General features: G+C 37.5%; 1 protein-coding gene across 1 annotated transcript; it reads right to left on the reverse strand.

Moving 5' to 3' along the window:
* Positions 1-10,582: 10,582 nt before the first annotated feature.
* Positions 10,583-20,027, reverse strand: RBP2 (retinol binding protein 2; the record flags this gene model as incomplete). The annotated part of the gene is made up of 4 exons (XM_079540096.1): positions 10,583-10,636; positions 12,238-12,339; positions 15,690-15,868; positions 19,955-20,027. The coding sequence occupies 4 exons, from the start codon at positions 20,025-20,027 to the stop codon at positions 10,583-10,585; spliced, it is 408 nt and encodes a 135-aa protein (XP_079396222.1).
* Between the last annotated feature and the right edge of the window lie 2,786 nt (positions 20,028-22,813).

The following is a 22,813-nucleotide window of genomic DNA, read 5'->3' on the forward strand; positions in this document are numbered from 1 at the left end:
CGTTGTCCAGAGGGTTCAGTATTTCTGCGCCTCCATGGTTCTACCCGGGACGCTGCCATTGCTATGTAAATTCTGCTTTGTTTCTCCATCAACCATCGCTTGTTTTCTCCACGGGGATATTTAGCACCTCCCAGGCTCACTGCATTTCTTTCTCCCAGTTTGCAAGCGTGTCTGAGCTGGACTAATTTTATGATCTTAAGGTAGCATTATGAATTGCTTATTTATTCTCCAAGTATTCTGTGAGTTATTTTGTAACTGAAATCACTATATTATTCTTACTAGGTCCTTTCTTTCTGAATGCAGAACAGCTTTTATATATTTAGGTCAACTCTATAGGACTGCAAAGTACCTATTTCACATACAAAATTAATGTGAAGTCTTGTTCATTGCCAGGAGTTAATAGTTGCAGTGCAGTGAATTGAAGTAAAACTCATTGCAGCCTTAACTTGGAAGATGGTAAAGATTGATGGAACACAGCAGGTATAAAGAAAATGTGTTATTAACGTGGAGGTGACAGAGCTGTGAGACAAAGCCCACTGTAGATCTGACTTAGAAGCATCCTATATTGTACTGCTTCATTTGTTACAAGTCAGGGGATATGACATCTTGGAAACATGCTCCCTGGGATACAAACCTGACTCGTGTATGGAGATCAGACTAATAAGATAATAGAAGATAATAAGGAACTAAGATACTAGTAAAGAAATCAGAGCTTTCAACAGAACTGTTAAGAGTGCAGCGTTCATATTAGAAAAAAAAATCCCATCCTCTCCACATTAATTCCATCTGATAGTGCATAAACAGAGTCCAAAAAATAGCTATTACTTCAAATAGGATCATTGTGTAGTGCCCACAAAGCAAACAGATGCTGCAGTACATTAAAGAGGGGACTGGGAGTTCTATATTTGAAGTCACCTGAAATAATACCACACGACGTCTTTTTTACCTGCCTTTCAGCCTAAAATTCTGCCAAACTTCAGTATGTGGGCTTAGATGTTTTTGTATGAACTCATCTGAACAAGGCACCTATGTCAGCTTGTATTGTCAAGTTTCAATAGAAGGGATCAGCCCTTGTTTAAAAGGTACTAAAGGAGCAAAAAACACTCCTTCCTTACATCAGTAGCAGGATAACCGTCAATATTTTTAGCAGCTTCTAATTTAAGCAGACTGATTTAAAACAGAAAATGCAAGGGATTAATGGTGGTAGTGTACTTGTGGTAATAATGTGAAGAGAGGTTTCTATAAACAAGGAACACTGACAAAAATCAGGTTATTAATGAGACTAAATGGAACTGTTGTGCATAATATAGAGACACAAGTTCTTACCCTCTTGTTCTACTGCTGCTTTGGGTAAATTGATTCATTAGGTAAGTGCTATCTCTGTGTCATTTATGTAATCACTTACTGAGAAGGATCTTGACTGACCCTCTAGTACTTCTGATTTATTAACACTTAGTTCTTCACATTTTATGTTCAGGAGGCCATAGTCACAATTTGGGCATGATTCCACTTCCATTAAGATCAGTGGCAAAAGGGCAGGCCTTGGAGACACAGAAGTAAAATGCAGCAATTTATATCCTCTCAGGTGTTCCAAGTTTAGAGCATATCATTTCTTCTTTTTAAATGTTTACCACACTTTCCACTATAGCTGAATATTGGTATTAATGTTCTTTTTTTCCCCTGTTTTGAATTCTGAGGCCTCAGATAAACTTATTCAATTTTCTCTGCTTTTCATTAAACCTATCTGTCAAAGCATTTCAAAGATCGGATTCAGCAAGCAGTTGAATTTGCCCTGAATACAGTCTTGAAATAGCACAATTTTTCTTCTCCTCTAGGGGATATCAGCCTCATAGCCAATTTAAAATTTCAGGCTACTTCAGGCTACGTTTTGAAATTTCCATGATATTAGTGAACAGAAATACCATTTTGTTTTCACTTTTAATTGCTATTACACAGTATTACCTTATCATTGATAACCGCGGGGTTGGAACACGTCTAGGAAATGTTTCAGCATAGGGTATTCGTAAGGTTGCACAGACTGTTATTGAATAGCTTTACCAGTCATCAGAACCATCTGTTGCTCCAGCACTGGCAAGTGGAAAACGCCACATTTGCTTTCTGTTAATGCTAGTCAGGATTGACACACAGTTAAACAGTAGTAAAAGCTGAAGAAAAGCACTATGGACACTCAGACAATGTGAAAGGTTAGTGGCCAGTCTTTGGTAATTGACTATTGCCTTGGAAAGAGCAAAGTTGTTTGTGTTTCTGTGGATCAGGCAGATTTGTGTTTTCTGGATGCAAAGATAAGGTCTCAGTCCCTGGTGTAACAGCTGTGTATGCAAGGTATAAATAATACTGAACCAAACTCTCAGATTGTGCTTTCCCTGAGCTAAAACGAGCCACCATACTAATATCTTAAATATCCTACATTGCTGTCTATTCCAAAGGGAGAGGAATGCTGTCAAAACCAACCTAACAGGACTGCAGTGATGTAAGGCAGAAGATAATTTTTCAGTTGTTCATTTTCTTAACAAAGGGAAGGAAATTGAGGTTAAGCAATAGCTTTCACTCTGACTGCTACAGTCCTGCTGCTTCCACACTCATCCCATGTGACCCAATGCTCTGCTACAAACCATCTTTTGTTTTATGATTTCATAGCAGTTGTTTCATCACAGCATTACAGGCTGCAATGCAGATAAGGCTTGTGCTGTGGTAGGCATGTCAGACCCAAACCCTACTGCTAGGTTTTGTTTTCAAGTCGCACTCATTTACACAGGGTATCAGAGCAGGTTTCTAGAAACCCAAAATGTGACCATAATCCAATAGTCGTACTTTTAAGGGGTACCTCTCAAATAAAAAGCAGCTCTGTCAGCAGGTGCTGGGTTTTCTTTTCCCCATTAGTTGTAACACGTAGGTTTTGTTCAGGAAAGGGTACGAGCTCTCAATCTTTGCAGTTTGAGCTGCATAGTTAGATGTTTTCTCAGTTTGTGTTGCAGTTCAGTTAGCAGTCACAGCACTGTCTGGCATTTCTGTAGCACTGAAGTGTAGCACAGTCTTTGCATCTGAAGCTTTTTTGTCACAGCAGCACAGTAACCAGTTATCTATGTATGACAGCAGGCAGCGATGAAAGCTGTATTAGATTTTATCCTTGCTCTATAATAATCTCAAATAAATAATGTACTGCCAGAGGCACTTTTAACAATGTACTTACACAAGTCCAGTACAAGCTGTGTTTCTTTTGTTTTCCTGTTTCTGATAGAACCCAAATTGTTAAATGTTTCCATGGGCAGAGGTATGGTCATATATGTAATTCAGTATTAGCAGTGCGCGCTACGTTTCCTTTTCATCCAGTCTGAGGAGTGCAAGTTATCACAACCATCTCCATCTGTTGGCTTTACTTTTTAAGTCAGACTGCACCAAGTCATGCTTTTAGCTTTTGCTGTCTCTTGTTGAGTCTCTGACAAGATATTACATAAATGGAAGCCGATATGGGATTTGCAGACTTCAGGTCTTCTGGACAAATCCTCTTGCAAAGATGAGGTGCTCAAACTGTTGAGGAATGAGCATCAGTGTAAAACCATGGTTTAGGCTTTTTAATTCTGAGTGTCTCTAGTTCAACTTTTCTCTTGCTAGCTAGAGAAATGCTTTGATACATGCTCCAGTAATGGTAATGATGAGAAACAAGCAGGTTTCAATAGGTTGGTATTTTTTTAAAGCACGAATGTTGTATCCAACATTCTAGTGCATACACTGGCAGGTGAGGCTTGGTGCTTATTGAAAGCAGTGGTTAGGTGCTGTGTAAGTGTATTAGTGCAAGCATTTTGCTAAAGGTGCGCATTAAAAGCAGCATGGATCATTTTAGTGTTAAGAACGTAAACTGCTTTTATCTGACTAGATGTGAGCAGACAAGTGATAACCATCTGATGTCTATCTTAATTTTCTGAATAGTTTTTTGTTCTATTAGTCCCGTAAGTGTTGTCTAGTTGGGAAAGCTAATGATTAAATACTTCACAATTCTAGAATATTTTGTTTGCAAACAGATTCTTCTTGCAATAACAAATGATTCACTTTGCAGCTTCATCTTAGTTTTTCCTCTTACAGAGCGGCAGTGCAGCTTGTCTGATTCTATTGTGAATTGATAAAGTACCCAAACCCAGAAACTTGGTTTGGAAACACTACAACTGCATGCAATCTGCCTGGGAATGCTGCAGTCAGGTCCCTTCTTTGTGCCCACATTCCCACCATAATTATAAGAACAGCTGTCACCTATACTTAGTTTTATATCCTTTACTTTGTGAAGATGTAAGTTATATTCACTTATACAAAAAGGGCTGTTTTCATATGGCCACCCAAATTAAAATGGGTACTTTTTAGTAATGCGTAACTTATGTGTAGTTAGAATTTTTTAGTAATGCTTATCCGTAGTTAGAATTGAATTCCGTTAAAGTAAAAGCTCTTGTGGTGTTTTTGCATACACACGTTGCCTTAGTACTTATGTTTTTTAAAAAAAGAAAAAAGAACTTTTTTATGCTTCTATTCTAAGTATTGGAGGACATAAAATCCCAGCTCTGACGGTGTCGCTCTCAGCTCACCCCGTGCGCTCGGCTGACGGGCGCCCATCCCCGGGCTGCGCGTTCGGAGCTTGGCCGCCAGGTGGCGCCTCCATCCTGTGCGCCTCCTCGAGCTTCCCGCCTCGTGTCTGCGGCTGAGCTCCTGGGAGCGGGTCTAAGGAAACCCGCCTGGAGAAGAGCGCTGTAGAATATGGCTATATATTTATTTAAAGGACAATCTTGAAGGAATTTTACTGAATATTATTTGACTATAATATTGATTGCTGCCTTTAACTTCACTCACACAATCACAGAGGTTGGAAAAGCCATTCCAGATCATCCAGTCCAACCGTCCACCTATCACCAATAGTGCTCGCTAAACCATGTCCTGCAACACAAATCCAAACGTAAACCCCTGTAAACTTCTTTTTAAAAAGATGATTTAATGATTGTGCCCTATCTGGTGCAGTTTTACTGGGAAGGCAGAAGGAAATTAAACTATACTTCTGTAACACATTTTAATGCTAGTGTGACTGTATCTATTTCGTGTTTTTACAAATGTGTGGGTACATGTCACTGATGCCGATATTAACATATTTATATCCATAAATAATTCCTGTGTGGGTCAGGCTAGTGTGAGACTGAAATCTGTTTCATTACAGATCAGTCAGTGCAGCAAGACAAGTGCTGTACTTCTGATTCCTCATTTGTCAGTCACTGCTCTAGTTGAACTCAGGTCTGCGATACACAAACAAGTTACTATAGGAGAACAAATTACCATAGATTGCTCACTTCACAGTAAACTGTGTGAGTGTTTCTACTTGGAACTTATTATTGGAACCATTAATCTAAAGAAAATCACAACAGGTTCCCCTTCAATGAAAGATAGGATTTCCTCATCTTTGGTTAAGCACCAACTTAATACAGACATTTGCAGGTGAGCTATTTCTGGCATGAAGTTGAGCAGCAGGAGCTACATGGATGCTCATCTCCAGGGGAACTCAAGGCCACTCTGACTGAACTGAGGTTCTGGGTGGTCTGATCTCGTGGGTGGCAACCAGACCATGACAGAGGGTTGGAACTTGTTATCTATAAGGTCCCTTCCAATCTAAGCCATTCTGTGCCTTTTTTTTTTTTTTTTTTTTGGGGTGTGTGAAGGGGCTGTATTCTTCACAAAAATCTTCCTCTACCAGATTTTACACAATCTGACACTGCTGTCTTCCTATGCATATTCAGTGGTGTTGCTGAGGAAGTTCAGCCTTATTAGATGAGTTCGTGTCTGGAAGAGATAATATTCAACTTCAGCAGTTATAAAATAGAGACCTGCATTATAGATCTACTCTACTAAAATATGTTCTGCAACTCCTTTGAGTTAACCTGTTCCATTGAAAAAGTTCAGCCACTTATAATTGACTGATAAATATTACCATCTTGTAGTTCTGCATTGCCCCTATAGAATTTCATGGTGCAGAGATGTTTTAGTATAAGACAGGCTAAGCAAGGTGATGCCAATAGGAAGAGGCGTAACCCGTTGCTATAAGCAGATACTGTATCTGGGAGCCCAAGTTGTGGCACAGACTGGAGCTGTCTAGACTTCCTCTGAGGTCCACACTGGATTCTACAGCCCAGCAGCCAGCAGTTAATGTATTCCTGCCATTGTGAGTTAGTAGCATTCATAGTTAGCATTCATTTTGCACTGCTGCAGAATGGCTTCACAATCATCATGACAGTAAAAAAAATCTGGTCGTGCTTCCCATTTTAAATGGCACAAGTTCACTAAAACTGAAATAGTTCAATTACCATCACACAATGCCCTTCTCTGGAAAACACTTATTTTCCTTTAGTGACTTTTGATGTACTAGCATTTTAACTAAGCATTCATATTTTCTGTGTATTCAGTTTATGCCATCAAGGAAAGCAATTTGCCGTAATGCTACTCAAGGCACCCATTAGTAGCAAACAGCAATCTGTGTTTTTAGAGGCTGTTTTTTTTCCCCACAAGGAGAGTGATTCAATTCTGCCTCAATCCCCTAACTAGTAGAGCTCATTGTCCAGGTGATATCTGTGACTAGTTTACTGATACTGGCTTCTCAAAAAATGCATCAAGTCTAATTTAGATTAATTTGTTGGTATTTTATTTTTTTTAAATCAGTATGGTACATATCTAATTTGAGAACTGACACTTAACTACTTTTTGGACATAACAAAAGATCCCATTTGTCACATGGGGATATTCTTTGTTGCGCACTTTGAACATCTTAACAAAAAGATAAATTTTTAACTTAAAACATCTTTTCCCTAGTATCTTCAGGAAGTTTTGCAGTCTTTATTTATTGAATCTTTGAGGCAGATATCAATAACAGTGAATAGTAATATGCAGTTTCCTGATAATGATGTTTTGAATTCTGAATGCATTACATTCTGCAGCTTCAGAGTCTATCAGATGTGCACGACCTGATTTCAAGATCCGATCTGGCTGAATGGAGTAATTGACTCCACTGAAGAGCTCTGACTTATACATAACTGCTTGCAAAATGATGCTCCAGTCTACACTTTGATGCCTTACAATAATTTCAGAAGTTGAAATTTAATTAAAAAGTATACTGAAAAGATAAATTTATACATTTTTGGGAGTATATACTTGGTTTGCTTTTGATAGCAACTGGATTTTGCAAAGACTTTACCTGCTTTTGTGACTACATTGCATTCGCCTTTCATTGATCAAGCTAGAATATATTTTCTAGAACACTGGAAGTGGAGTAAAGTGGGTTTTTTGTTTTTTTTTTTTCAATCCATGTGTTGAAAAGATACACAAATTCAGTTGGGTTTTAGGACTGCTGCTCTGCAGTAGGTCTTGGAAGAACACTGCATCAGTCTATTGTAACGCGACGGAAAGTACAGCAATAATAGCAGGGTGGCACAATCCTCAGTTGAACCAAATGGGAACAAACCCAAATGCAGCAACTAGGAACACAAAAACAAAGGAAGAAAAAGTGCTTACCTTTGGAAGGACTCAGGCAGGGCTCTCCAATGAGATACCCTCACCTCCACTGCCAACCCTTAAATGAGGTCTGAGAAGGGCTGGATCCTGACTCCATCCCTTCTGGTCACTCAGGTACACTGCATGCACCTGAGCTCTCCTGGGTTGGCCCTGCCTTCCACCAGGTGCTCAATCACTGCTTCAGGCCGTGACTTTGCATTTCTGCTACATCTGATCACTCAAATGTCAGTAATCTTTAGCTTTAGCACACCTCCAGAAAAATACATATTCTTCAATTGCTATCATTCTTTTTCCCTACACATATATAGAAAGAGTATGTTTTGAAAAAACAAGTGATCATACACAAAATGATTTCTTCTAGGCTTCATAACATGTGCAATCAGCAAGCTGAAATTAAAACATATGCAACCTCTGCATTTCCATTCAAGCATGAATTAAACCTGAAAATAATGCGTTCTCGGGGAAGAAAAAACTTCAGAGTAAATCTGAATGCTTCCATCCTTTCTATTAGTCTCTCCCCACATTAGGGCGAATTATGTGCTCTTGGTCAAGAAGAACATAAACAAATGCAATTAAACGACTGTTTTGGAAGTGAAATTCTATTTGCCTTTGTTAGATTGTAAAAAACCTCAGACTTTTTGCCAGATGGCAGTGGAATGGGCATACTTCACATGCAGCAAGTCGGCAGAGTGAGTAGGATATTTATGGGCAAATTGAAAGCTGTTCTGTGCACATACAACCTATGTGGACCTTCAGAGCTTAACAGAAAGACAGCATCTTACAGAGTAACCATAGAGCATTACCAGTGGGAGCATTTACAACATTATCCTACAGCAATGTTGCCTTCCTTTCAGCATTTGACTTTCCAGGAGCAAAACTGGCTCAGTGCAGAAAATTTTTAGAAATCCTATCATAAATATTTCCTATGCCTATTTGTGTCATTGTGGTTTGAAAAGTCCAGTGACAGGCAATGGTTCTGACTCTTACTGTACTCATTAGGAGTTGCTTTTGTTACAGTACAGGCTTTTTTGCTCTCTGGATCAGAAATCTGGTAAATTCCATTCCCACTAGCTGTATTTGAGTATTCCTCATAGTATCTATGAGGAAAAGAGTCAATGCAAATGGTAATCCTTCAAAACAGCTGAAACAGTAGTGCATGCCAGAAGGCTGAAAAATGTGGGTAAGCATTCTGTGGTTGACCAACGAGATTTGTGCCTTCAGTGCAAGTATTTAATCTGCTGACAAAGGTAAGGGGTGTTGTGGAGCTTAGAGACTAAGCTAACATCACAAATATCGTGCAACTGAGTATACCTTTGGAAGTAATTATAATGCAGTGTAAGAAGTACCTCCTCTGTCTCCAGTTCTGCGTATGTAGTTATAAAGAAGGCTGCAAGGTTTTGCGTATCAGTGTGTGCGGGAAGAGACTGCTGTTTTGGGGCATAAATAACCTTGAACATTTTCCCTCCCCTTATTAAAAAGTCAAGAGTTTTCATTTTCTGAATTTGCAGAAACGTAAGGTCAGGTGCAGTTTTCTCTCTAATCAAAGTCTACTTCATCTACTTCCCATCCATATCCACTAGATATGACTTGTAAACTTATTAAGAAAGAATGCTTATTTCCCTCTTCAATCTCCTCATAATTTCCTCATCATTTGTAAATTAATTACTGTTCTTCAGGATATGTAAGAACTTTTGTTTAATGATTTGTATGGAGTTGTTAAACTCTGTGCTGCGCAGGCTTTCTGTTGGCAAGAGCCAAATATGAGTAATGCCACTGATTACGATGTACACATTCTTTATTGTGGTGATTACTTAGTTCTGATAATATTTTGAAAGCTTAATGAACGGTGGTCCTTCTAAGCTTTATAACTGGAAGGGGCTTAGATGTAGGAATTAAGTACGTTTCTATAGGGAAGTTCAGATCAGGGCTGAACAGAAAAAATAAGAAGGAATTTACCAATTCCAAGTGCAGTTTCTGCACTGTGAACTCTCATTAGAGCACTGCTCAGTTAAAGCATACAAGAAGTTTGATATCAGGTCAGTATCAAAATTTTATCAGGAGGAGCAAAGTCTAATTCATAAAAATGGCCCTGCATAGCTATTTACGCGTCTGTGCACCTGCCCATCTCAGTATTAGTGATATATTAATCAGATTCACAGAAATGATTCCTAGTTGGAAAAAGCAGACAAGCTTTTGTGTGTGCAAACCATTCTTCAGTGGAACATGCATGTACGCCCCCTTGAATAATTTGTTTCCACCTAGAGAAGCATCTCTCACCATCCATGGTAAATTTAAACTTGCCTGTAGCAAAAAGCATGAAGTCTTTTGAAAAACCCTAAATAAAATGGAAGGCAATTGTATGGAAATTACTTTTCAAAGTCTTTTAAAATTCTTTTGAAACTCTAAAAGCGAGGTGCGAGGTGAAGACTGCTGTATGCTAGATAGTCTGTGCACGGATACACACAGTCTGTGTAAACTCCACGTGCACAGCATGCATGCACTCTATGTACACTCATCAGTTTTCCTCTGATAGCTGTAAGTATGCCTTAGCTTTAACTTCATGGAGCAACTCCTGAAGGGAGTGGTGTGCTTCTAACAGCTAACTTCTGCTCTGGGATTATTAGCAGAGTGCCAGTTCTAACTGACTGCTTCAAGGAGCTACAGCATTTCACATTCTCTCGTAATGAGAGAATACATACATAACGTTCTGTGGTTGAGATAACTGTGACTGTTAATTTTCAGCTTTGTTGCTAAAGAACGTTTCTTTGGAAAAGACTAAATAGATTGTAAAGATATAGGAAAGCACAATTTGAAAGACAATTATTTTTATTTAACTCCAACAAAAGAAAAAAGAGAAAATGATGCTGTGTGTAACTGATGTTATTTCTACAAAACGTTTCTCTTCATAAACATGCACAAAATTGCATTCACGTAGCTGTTTCAAAGAGTTATTACAAAATCTGCTTTGTTTCTGTTTTTAGACAAAACATATCAGCACAATAGTGTGATGAAGGCTTAAGTGGTTTTCCGGTTACTTTTTCTTCTTAAATATCTGATGGCACACCTGGTCTTCACACGTCAGTTCCTGCAGAATTAACACAGTTAGTGGAACAAGTTGCATAGCCAGAAGCTCCCCTGCCCTGAAATTGCTACAACTGTGCTATTACATTACAAAGATACACTTATGAAAAAGAGAACATAAGGAAAGAAGAGCAAATTCTATAAAAACAATCAGCAGGCATGCACCACGTGTTGCAGTAATTAGATTTTGACACATGAATTGAGCTCTAAGATGAATGTATATGAAAAATACATTAAAAGTAGTCTTAAATGGAAGGCTTTTTCATGCTCCATTGTTAAAACAACATACAATAATAGTTTATATTTCATGTTATCTCAAAATTCATGAGAATCAACGAAATTCAAAACAAACAAAAAAGGGAAGATGCTTTAAAACCATAAGAATGTTTACTTCAGAGAAGTGCCCAGCCATCTTTTAGGAGTCAGATCGGGATGGCGTTTTTGCTTAGCAGCACAGCTGATCTTTTAAAGTCTGGCACACGCGCACATCACAATGTACACCGTTTTATTAGTCTTCCAATCAGCTGGCATTGCTGTGCCAGATAAGGCTTGAAGATGAACTGAAGCTGGGTTTTCAGCCCACAGTTGCCCTAGCCTGCAAAATTGTTCCTGGAAACTCTTCTGAGAGTATGCCTGGTCTGTCTGCTTCCCCAAGTCTTAGGCTCAATCCTGCAGCCAGCAGCATCTTTGTTAGGTCAGCTTTTGACTATGTATTAAAATGGAGATGAAAATGTGTGCTGGACAACTGGCTTTCAGTGACATATACTGTATTTTCAATTAATTGCCTTGACTTGTTCAAGCATACAGACTTCAGGCAGTGTGGCTCACCACACCTACTATCTGTAGGGTAAACTTAGCAAGGAGTAGATATCTAAGTGCATATCGTGAGACAGAAATTACTGAGGTCTTCTCCATAATCTTTCTGCACCCACCTACTGTACCATCCAACATTATCGTACCCATTTCTTGATTGTTCTCCCAAGAAACTTCTGGAATAGTGTCAATTATGTGAGCTATTATTTTGTAATCTTTCCATACTCCTGTGAGTGCTCCTTTCCTGCACAGCCCTTCTGGCCTCTATCAGGCTCACTGAATTCCTTTTCAGGCTCCAGGTTTTTTCTGTTTCTATTGTACTAGCACAAAATAATTGGAAATACTCTTCTTGAGTACCCAGAGAGTGATTTCTGATCTGGATTCCTACAAAGTTCCTTCTAAAATTACATAGTGCTTCTTTAGGGACAAAACCCAACATTTTTCTTGCAATCTTTTTCCCTTACTTTTTTTTTTTTCCTTCTTTTTCCTACCAGTGATTAAAGGAAAATGGGAAGACATTAGAGGTGCAGTGTAACAAGAAGGGTTAATAGCTGGAGGACAGTCAACTGGAGCAAAAAAAAGCACTGCAGGGTTATGTCTTAATTGGGAGCAGGTGAAAAGAAACAGCATTCCTGAGATGAAGCAGAGAGAGGGATTTCCTTCGAGTTCAGAGATCAGAGCTGTCTAAATAAAGACCTTTCTAACTAGAATAAGTAAGAAAAGCTTTGAAATGGATGAACTGTACTTTGTTGCAGTCTGTTACGTGCTATGATTCTGTATAGCAGTTCTTACCAGATGCAGTAGGTCTCCTTCAATCCAGTGCTTCCAGCCACGATTTTTCTTTTCACCTTTCTGAACACATACCAGTTTGTCACCATCCCAGGTCACTAGTGTCTGCATCAATTAGTTCAGACATGTTAGCAAGAAATTTATGAGTATGTGAAAATAAGCTAATTAAAACAATGAGAAAAAAAAAATTACATTTTCTAACCATTGCTCTTCTCGTTCTTCCTAGAAAAAACCCAAGCCAATCAGTCATTCAAAACCCTGAATGCTTTCAAGATGATGGTTGTGAACCTTTTCCAGAGCTTTGTTGTCAGTTTCCATTGTGTACACTAAGTTAGCATTCGTATGAACCAGTGTACTGCTGAGTCCAAAATAATTGCATGAAAATTGTGGGTTTTTTTTCTAAACACAAGATGACACTTTTAAACTGTGAAGATGATCAGGCACTGGCACGGGTTGCACAAGGAGTTTCTGGAATATCCATCTGTAGAGACAGTGAAACCCTGATTGAACTCAGTGATGGACTGTGTGCTCGAGCTGACCCTGCTTTAGCAAAAGGGTTGAGTCAGAAATCTCTGGAGGTCCCTTCCATTCTGAATCATTTTTGGTTCTGTGAGATTCAGTCTGTCTAACAAACAGGATACTGGATTCAGTGGATCTCGTCCAGGAGCAGAAGGTTCATATCTGTAGTGAGTTCCATTTACAGGATCAATTTTCAACACATAAGAGGTTGCTCCAAAAGTATTGTCTCTTATTTATTTCCTTGGAAATTACAACAGATAGAGCACAATAACACAATTTGATAGGGCACATTCTCAGCTACAAAACACTATTTTTCAACATAGTCACCACCATTAAATGTTCACTTTTGGTAGTGATAAGACAGGCTCGTAAAAATCTGTACCTGCAGAAGTGGCCCACTGTTGCTGTTGCCACTGCTGAAGTGCACCAGCTTCTGTCTCACTGTGCTGAATCTACTGTTTGGTCACCAGAAATGTCCAGCAAGTGTCAGTGAGTGTCAATGGGTGCAATTTTTTCCACGCAGAGAAATTTGGTTACATGCCTTTGCTTCAGGCACAATTTGCTTCAGACACTGTTTTGTCAGACTTGCCCTCTGCTGTCACACGGCAACAAAATGGAATACTGGTGGGAAGGTATAACCTCTACTGCCATCCCACTGTCATCTGCCTCTGACTCTGTGGACTGATTTCATAAAATAGGAGGCATTACTTTCAGTATAACCCTTGTGTATGCTACAGTAAATTCAGAGCAACTTCTTTGAATTACTCTAGATTTGAAGCATTGTAAATTAGAAAGACATCCATTTATCATAGCTAAATCCTCATCAGAGACTGGTTACAGTCAGTGGAAGTTGAGTTATTAAAAGTCTCCAAGAGTATCGTTACCCTACTTTGTGTTTTATTTCAGGGTTGGATGATTTATTTCTCTTATGAGGGAGCTTTCTAGTAATAGCAAGACAAAAGTCATTCCATTTCAGTTAAGTTCTTTCATATTTACAGTATTTTTAAGCTACATGGTTTTTAAATTATCCATGCCCACTCTATGTTTAAATATTGTCTAGCAGTTTTATTACCTTCATGTGTTTGAGGCACTTTTTGTTAATAAATGACCAAAAAATTATTTTAGAGTCGCCTGGAGATGAATGGCTTGATGTGCTTCATCCTTCCTCCTCCTCTTGTTAGAAACAGAGTGTAATTTGTTCAGAATAGAATATTATACAAAAATGAATAAGCCAGGTAGGGGAATAATCGTACAAATTGTGCTTCCTTCTGTCCAAGTAATTGGTAATAAAGAGGAAATCAGTAAGTCTGCAAGTGAAATGATTCTGCACAGAGAGAAAGAAAATGGCTTTTATGTGGTGAAGATGCAAGGATTTAAGAAATGATGTAATGGTTGATTCATTAGATCTTAGTGTCTGCAGCAGGTCTAAGAGACATGGGTTCGAGGTTGTAAAGCATAAGCTCTGTCACAAGAAAGTGTCCACCAGTGCTCACTGGAGAAAGCAATAGGGAAATGTTTAGTCATAGGGATGTTCAAGATACTGAAAAACGGGCTTTATTATATGATGGTTTGCAGAGTTCTGAATGAGAAATAATTTGGAAGAAGTCATAGGAATTACACTGCATAAAGTTGAGTGAAAAATGAACAGTGTTTTATAATGAATAAACAATGTACTCCATAATATAATCTGTGCCACTCTGGTGAAGGATTACCTGAATTCGGATGCAAACATGGTGCTTTCCCATGGCAATTGCTTTGATCTCAGCTACTCAGTTTGGCAACAAAGCCTGAAACTTTATTTATTGAGAAGATAATGAGGCAAGGGACAGCATCATTTTGAGAATAGCAGGAGAGATGTGAGCTGAGAGAAAAATAAAACTATGATAATTGTCAGATGAGTTGATAGAGCTAGATTCAGGGAGTGATAACCAAGATAGGCAATTGATGCAAGATTTTCAAGACACTGAATAGGTGAGAAGCTGTCACCCTTTCTACCTCTGAAAATATTGCTTCTGTATTTTAGGGGTGAGAAGAGAATAAAACAGAAGTAGTATCAATACAGAAACATGAAGCTGAATTCAGTAAATGAATTTAATCAGTGATTATACTTGTTTTCCTCACTAACTTTCCTGACATGGTCTGGTTTGAAGGCCACACAAGACTTTCTAGCTGAATCTCTTGTAAGAGGTAGGAGATGTGCCAATACACAATATGGTCCTTGATCCAAACATCACTTGTCCGCTCACTGAAGGTGTCTGAAGGTATGTCCAGAGTTTCCTCTGGGAACCTCGAGCACGAATCTTTAAGAAATTAAAGCTTGCATTACAAGGCCTTCTTGCCTGTGGCTGTCTGTAGGCCTGCGTTTGTGTCTGTATCAATAGTAACATGGGCTCACATTTTCTTCTTATCTCTTCTAAAAGCTCACTTATGTGTTTTAATTTAATTTTTTAATTTAATGTGTTTTATTTTAAACTGTCCGCTTGAGGCTGAGCAGCACAAATCCAGTATAAACCTACTGATTCAGAGCTTAAAATGTTTATGCAGAGAAGATCCTAAAATCAGAATGATAGATTTACAATCTATTTAAGGAGATTACACAGGTAAAAATAAACTTATTTTGTTACTTTCTAAATAAATAAAGGCACATCAGAGAAAACCTGAAAAAATCCCCTATTAGGAAAAACATGTAATTAAAGACTACCCTCATTTACGTGAGCATCCATCCTGATTATTTTGTGTAAGTGATTGGAGCAGGAAAGGAAACTATCTCAAGACACAAACTGTTTCTGCTTCGTAAAAATCCTCAAGTATCTGTAAAGTTTTGGTGATCTCCCCCACCGCCACCCCCCCTTTTTTTTTAACCATATTCAGCTGGTTTTTGGAACTGCTACGGCTGATACTGACTGTAGTGTAAAGAGAAATCAGATAGTGTGTACCTTAACCACCCGGTTATCGAGTCCTTTGGTGTGTTCTTCAAACTCCACTCCCACAGTGTAGTTCAGCTCATAGTTTCTCAAAGTACTGAGTGTTTTTGTTTTAAAATTATCTCCATCTTGAATAATCTCCTTTGTTTGTTTCAAGTGTTTTGCAACTTTACGAGTTGCAAAATCAATGTCTGATAAGAAACAGAAAAGAAAGCATTGCACAGAAAATTCCAACTTTTGTTACCAAAAATAAAAGAAAACAACTTTTATATTTATGCACTGTAAAAATAATACTGTGTTTAATGGTCAATTAATTCCACAAATGACCTCTTTACCTGCAGTATTTGCAAAGAAAAAGGTCACTCAAAAAAACCGACAGCTTTCATTTTCAGGACTTTCAGCTTGAGGATCTTCTACTGATTTTACATATTAAGAGAGTGTCTGTGGGGATATTGTAAGCAGGACTACAACAACCACCAGTTAATATATTCTGGTTTCTTAAATCTTCTGAATCTCCAGATCTTTTGGAGACGAAATAACAAGACATATTCTTTTTTTGGCTTCACTCACACATGAAGCTATGGGATACTTGGAGCGCCCTTAGCATCTCATGCTTGAGAGCCCTTCCCTCTTCTATGTCTGCTGTATAAATTATGTAGCTCTTGGGCGTGTGAGGCTATTGATATGAATTCTGCAGTGTCACAAATTTTGCCCACTCCTGAAAGATTGTTCTCAGGACAACATGCCTTTTCAGAAAATAAGCATGTTAGTAGAAAATAAGCATGTAGTCACACTCATTTTGGATATTAGCATGATATTTTTACACGGAACCTACAATCTGTGGGAGCATACAAGAAATTAATTTTAAAAAGTGCAAAAATATTTCTAATGAATAAAAACGAAACAGACAAATGATTGGCTTGTCCATTGTGGTTAAGCAGCAAAGAGGCAAATAAATGGCAGTTAGGTGTTAGAGGAATAGCAATTGAAAGTCGAAAGTCAAATAGTATCAAACTACAGCATTTGACAGTTCATTTTTAATATTCTGTAAACAGTTAATGCAGTCCTGATCTTGACATCCTTATTTTGTTCATGATGTGGACTAACTTCTTAATATAAGCAATGGAATACACTTGAAGTAACTGAAAGAACAATATATATTATGAGCATGACAGTTTGTCCCAGACGATCCACCTCTTGCCAGCTGCATTACCATCTGCAATAAATATTTCTGACCAGCTGGCAATGAATCTTAATATAGTGCTATATGCAAATGAAATAATCTCACATGCTTCTGAAAGTTACTGAAAAATGGTTTTGGCTTGCTATCCATCCCATAGTAGATTTGCATGTGAGTTAATCATTGTCAGCTCAGCAATGCAACTAATGGAGTCCTTTCTCTTTGCGTTGATTCCCTATACTACTTGTGATGTACTAATTGAGTTGACTGGGAGGTTTGGCTTAAGAAACAATGTGACTTTTCTAACATGGGGAATAATGTTTAGTATTTATAACCAGACTTCTCGGGTATATTTTATCTGCTATGGCGGATTAAAAGTGTCTCTGGGTCTGATTTATAACCAGGTAACATAAAATTTAGGTCTCTCTGTGGGGAAAAAAATGTCTAGACTTCTAAGGAAATGCTATTTCTGACTAATATATTAGTCTTGTAGCTCCTGGAGAAAAACTGGGAGATTTTATTAAAGCATGGTTTTCATAACTGCATGTTGAACAATACAAGCAATAAAGATGATATATTGTTCTATTATAGTAGATTAAAACACTTTGTAATGTGTTTATGATAAAAGCAAAATTTCTGGCTTAAAGGGCAAACCTATTCTTTAATTAAAGTACAGAAATACCTATGTATTAATTATAAGGATGGATGAGGTTTTTTTTAAAAAAACCCTTGGTGTGCTTTGAACCTTAGCACTTTTATACTCAAGTATCAACCACATGCAAAATTGGGAGCAACAGAGCAGAAGACGACTTCTCCGTCCTTCCATGTCATTTCCTTTCCCTGACCACAAGTTAATGTAGAACACATTCTGAGAATCACCTACAGCCATATGCATCTTTGTACTGTTTTTTTTTCCTTTTTTTTTCCTATCCCACTAATTTAGCGGCAGTTTGTCACTAGTAAATGTATAATACATGTGTGTATGTATACACACCAAAAGTTATGATGTATGCATGAGGAGCAAGGTTCAGACAATCAGTGCAAATTCCTTCTCCATCCCACCAATTGCCGATGTTCTTGCTGTGAAAGTATTTTGAAAATTTTGTCAGAAAGTTCATTCTCTCTCCGTTGGAATTTGTATAGAGCAGGCAACAAATCAAGGGACTTTCCAGGAAAGATGAATCTGTTTTGCATTCTTCATTCTAACCCATTCTTTCTCCTTTGTCTTAGGCTATTGAGAGTGTCAAGTGCTTTTAATCTTGTTACCACATTGTGTGAAGTCAGCTTTCCAGGACCGGATATCTGGTAGTTATCCTAAGGTCAATCACTGGTGTAGGCATTGAGAATTGTTGGATGTGAGGTTTTTTTTAAAGATATCAGTAACTGATTTCCTAATGTGTTACACTGCTTTCCTAACAAACATATTATCTTGATATTATCTTGACTTGTGGAAGGTAGCTGTACAGATTTTGAACCACTGCTTCTTTGGATAATCAATGCCTTTAGTAGTAGCTATTATTGTGTCCGAGCAAGCAAATTCTCTAAATATCCAGTAAATGAACTCAACAGCTTTTTGGAAAAAGTAGAAGGAAGCTGTAAGTCTGATCTTAACTTCTGATGAAAAGTACTTGAACTGAAAAAACTTTTATTTATCAGCATAACTCTTTGTGGTGTCAGCTACAGTAAAAATGAGAGTAAGAGGAAGATCAAATTCTGAACAGAAGATACAAATTAGTGACCATTAGATAGAAAACAGTGAGATAACATCTGAGAATGGGAACAACAAAAGGACAATTGGGACAGTGAGGGCTATTAACTGTGAACATAAAAATAAACTATGTTTAATTTTGTCATGTACTAATTTAGCCAGTCAGTGTTCTACAATCTAGGTTAGATGAGTCAGCTCCAATGATTCTTCTTCTAAGTAATATTGACATGATGAGTGATAAAGAAGCAATGATCTTTTGTGGCATTCATCTGTGGTGTATTAAAGCCAGAAGATTTCTGATTCTAAAAATTACACTTGTGCATGTGTAAATTCAACTTCCATATTTTTTGCAGCTTTTTGAAATGCAGCCGTATTACTGCAATAGTAGAAGGAAGGTAACTGATCTTTCAGTGCCAATCCAGTATCTACTGAAGAAATTAATCAGAACTGTATTATTTTATCTATAATTTCTTCTTTTTAGGTAATTAAAGATCTACATCTCTGCTGACCTTAGTAGAGGAAGAATTTTCTGCACACTACTTGCATAATCATAATGACCTGGAGCAAAATCAAGGTTTTATCTTGATGAGAATAAAATTATCTGAAAGACGACTTATACTGAAAATAATAGGTGAAGCAAAAGAAGACATTTCTCTCAAAAATCTTTCTCACTGTCATGGCAAAAACTGAATATGTGTGGGAAAAATAACATAGACTACAAGCAACATAGACTTTATAGAGAGTGACAAGAATATTACTTGCTGTCAGTTAATAGTGCTTTGGTATTCCAGCATCTACAAAGTGTGCTTAGTATCCTGTACAGTGGATACACAAACTGTAGCCATCAGATCTCTAACAATAAAGGAGCTAAAGAATAGTGCCTGAAAGTTGTGTAAGGAGCAGGACAGTTCTTTGCACATGTGTAATTTATTGTTGCCATCAGTGGTGGTGGCCAAGTGAAATTTAACTTTTGTAATCATCTTCAGCTGATCGCATGACCTCAGTCTCCTTGCTGCATAAGCATGATTCCCATAAAAACTCCCGGAAGAATCTGCCCATTCCAGCTCTTTTGCTATGCAACTGCCATATGCACTTCCCACTAGTTCAAAATGCTAATTAAATACTAAACACAACTGCTGCTTTAATGATATGGGATCTATCTGTTTGCTTATTTTAATTTCAATACTGAGCAATATACTTGGCTACAATCTTCTCTTTCTTATATGCCAAGGTCACTGTAGTTGCACATACGTTACAATTGCTTGATTTCTAATGTGATTGACATAAATCCTTAGGCCAGAAGGCACAATACAAAAATAAAAGTTTTCTTATTAATTTTTAGAAAGATTTTACTTATAAAGAAAATGTAGTTAATATTTTTCATTTTACCTAATGCAACCATGTAGCCTTCAAAGTTCTCATTGGATTCCATTTCCCAAGTCCCATTGTAATCAGCAGGCATGGTGGCAAGAGCTTAAAACCAACTTCAGATTGAAAAGTGAGGCTGGAAACAGAACCTGTTAGAATGCTTTATAAACCTTTTCATATCTTTTTTTTTTAAGGCTTATGGGTTTCTAGATAATACAGTTTAAGGGTCAGAGTGATAACCCTAGAAAACTTCGCTTTTATTAACAAAGTTCAGTTTGTCTGCTTTGCTGGCAGACAAGGATCACTTTCTGAAATACATCGCAATACAGGATATGGTTTTACAGTGACCTTTGTAAAGAACTACTAGCTATTATGGGGTACCTTTGAAATATATTAAACATAGTGGCAAATTGTACAACACAGCTAAAGTTCCCAAAGGTGAGTTCTATTTTTCAGTTCCTTTCTAGGTGTCATATTTCCATGTGAAGAATAGGCCTTACAGATCTGACAGACCCAGAACTACCATTTAAAACTGATGGAACTTTTGAATGTGTAACACGTGCAAGAAAGAACAAAAAAGGGGATATTTCTGTTGAAAATATATCTGCTTTCCTTTGATTTTTGAAATATTTTTATACCAAGAGCTTCACTTACACCAACTTCAATTTAACACAATTCTTGAGGATCTAGTTTATAAATATATCCATATATAAAAATATATCCATATGTATAAATAAATCCAAGTAAATCATAATTGGTGCTGGTCATATACTAAAAATCTTTGTTTTGAAACATAGCGCTTTGTGTTAGGAAGGTATTTTTCATCCAGCAGCACTGAGTTATTGTGGGGAAAAGCACAGATGATAGTTGTGCAAATATTCAGAATGTGTCTGCCTAGAAAATATGAATGTGCAGTAGAACTTTACCAGAGAGTCATGGGATCGTTCAGGTTGGAAAAGACCTCTAGGGTCCTCTGGTCCAACCAATCCATATCGCCCACTAAACCATGTCCCTAAGTACTACATCTGCACGCTCCTTACACAGCTCCAGGGACAGTGATTCTACCATTTCTCTGGGCAGCCTATTCCAGTGCCTAATGCTAATGTGCATTCCTAGATGATACTCTATGTTATGCAGAAAGTAATTTCAAATTCTGAGTTCTTAAAACATTGTTCCACCAGGATATTATGTAATATTTATGCAATAGGCTTGTCTTTACCTATCTCCATCTACTTTCTTTCTTAGTCCACACATTGCATCAACCTGTTTAAATACATTTTCGTTATTTATGCATTTTACCTGTAAAATAAAATGTCTCTTAAAAACAAGGAATAGGTAGGCTATTGTTCCTTACTCAATCACTCAAAATCAACTTTTCAAAATCAACATCAGTTGCTTTGTGCACATGCATGATCATCTCTAAGTGCATTACAACACTATTTCTCCAGCTGGAAGTTATTCCCTCCTTCAGTACACTAAAGAGCGTTCAATTTATAAGGAGACACTCTGTGTTTTACCTTCTATCACCAGCTGCCTAGTGGTGGATGTATAAGGAATTAATCAGACAGAATGTGTACATTTGCCTTACAAAAGTAGAGTATGTAGAAGCTCGTGGTAATAGATTTTATGTACTTATTGATTTTAGCTCTGAAGTAGTTTGCTTCCTCAAGTCATTTTGTTAAGATGCAGAAGTGAGTGGAACTGTGTCATGTGGTCATCAGCAGTTACCATCTTTTAAAACTACTAGAGAATCTAGTAGTAGAACTACTAGGTCTGCAGCTGTAGATGTGCAAAGCTAGGCACATTTAGAGGAAACAAATTATGAGATGAGAACATCCTGTACATATAAGGTCCTAATTAATTAACAGCATAAACACATAATTGTGTAAGTTTTCACAGTAGTGCTTTGTTTATGTCCATCCCTTATTATTTATTTAAGTGTACATATTTTTTCCTGTGTGTGCATTTTGTAAACTCTCTGCTTGGATCTCTTTCAGCACACGGTTATTCAACAGCCTTGAAATAGCTCTTTTGAGCTTTTTTCACATAAAGAAGCAGCCAGCCTATGGGCAGCCAATTTAACCAATCAAGGAAATATTGAAGTAGGAAATTAATGAAATATAATGTATTAAATTGACGGAGCTCTGTGATGCTTCATGAGCATTGTGCTAAGATCCACTGAGAGAATGTTTAGTCTAGGAATCAATACCTTGATAGGCAGTAAAACTCTTATTACATTTAAATGCCTGCTAAAATCACATAAGACTAATAGACAGTTTTTTTAATTCCCATGTGGATAATTTAAGCCTGTAGATCACTCATCCACTGTATCCATAGTGTTCTTTTGGGATTTTGCCTTGCCAGTTATACTGACCTGTCTCTTGTCACATATTAGCTTTAAAATATTGACATACTGTTCACGTAAAACTAGAAACAATTCTTTTTGCTTTCTGTTTGTTGCTAAACTTTGATGAAAACTCTACATACTTAAAGAAAAGATATATAGAGAGAAAAACTCACAAAATGGCAAAACATTCCATTCCTGTGCCATGAGTATATGCCTGGGGAAGTGAAAAAGTGTCTTCTCCTAATCTTCATGATAATCATGTTCTCATATCTCTTCCTTGCAAGATCAAGATTAAAATCTATTGGCACACAGTGTACAGCATGTAATGAGACCTGAGAATGGGAGGAATTAAGTGTCTTTTTTCAAGTTTTCTAATATCTCTGTTAAAAGCAAAAGCTCTGGGCTCATAGCTTGTGTCAGGTTTCAAACCAGGAATAAGTTTTAGAGCCAAGTAATAAGATCTCAGAAATGAAGCAATGTCAAGAAAAGTCAAGATATTGTATTGTAAAAGCTTGAGTAACTTTTCCAGTTTG

This window comes from Tetrao urogallus, assembly GCF_951394365.1.
Source record: "Tetrao urogallus genome assembly, chromosome: 9".
In the NCBI taxonomy this organism is placed as follows: Eukaryota; Metazoa; Chordata; class Aves; order Galliformes; family Phasianidae; genus Tetrao; species Tetrao urogallus.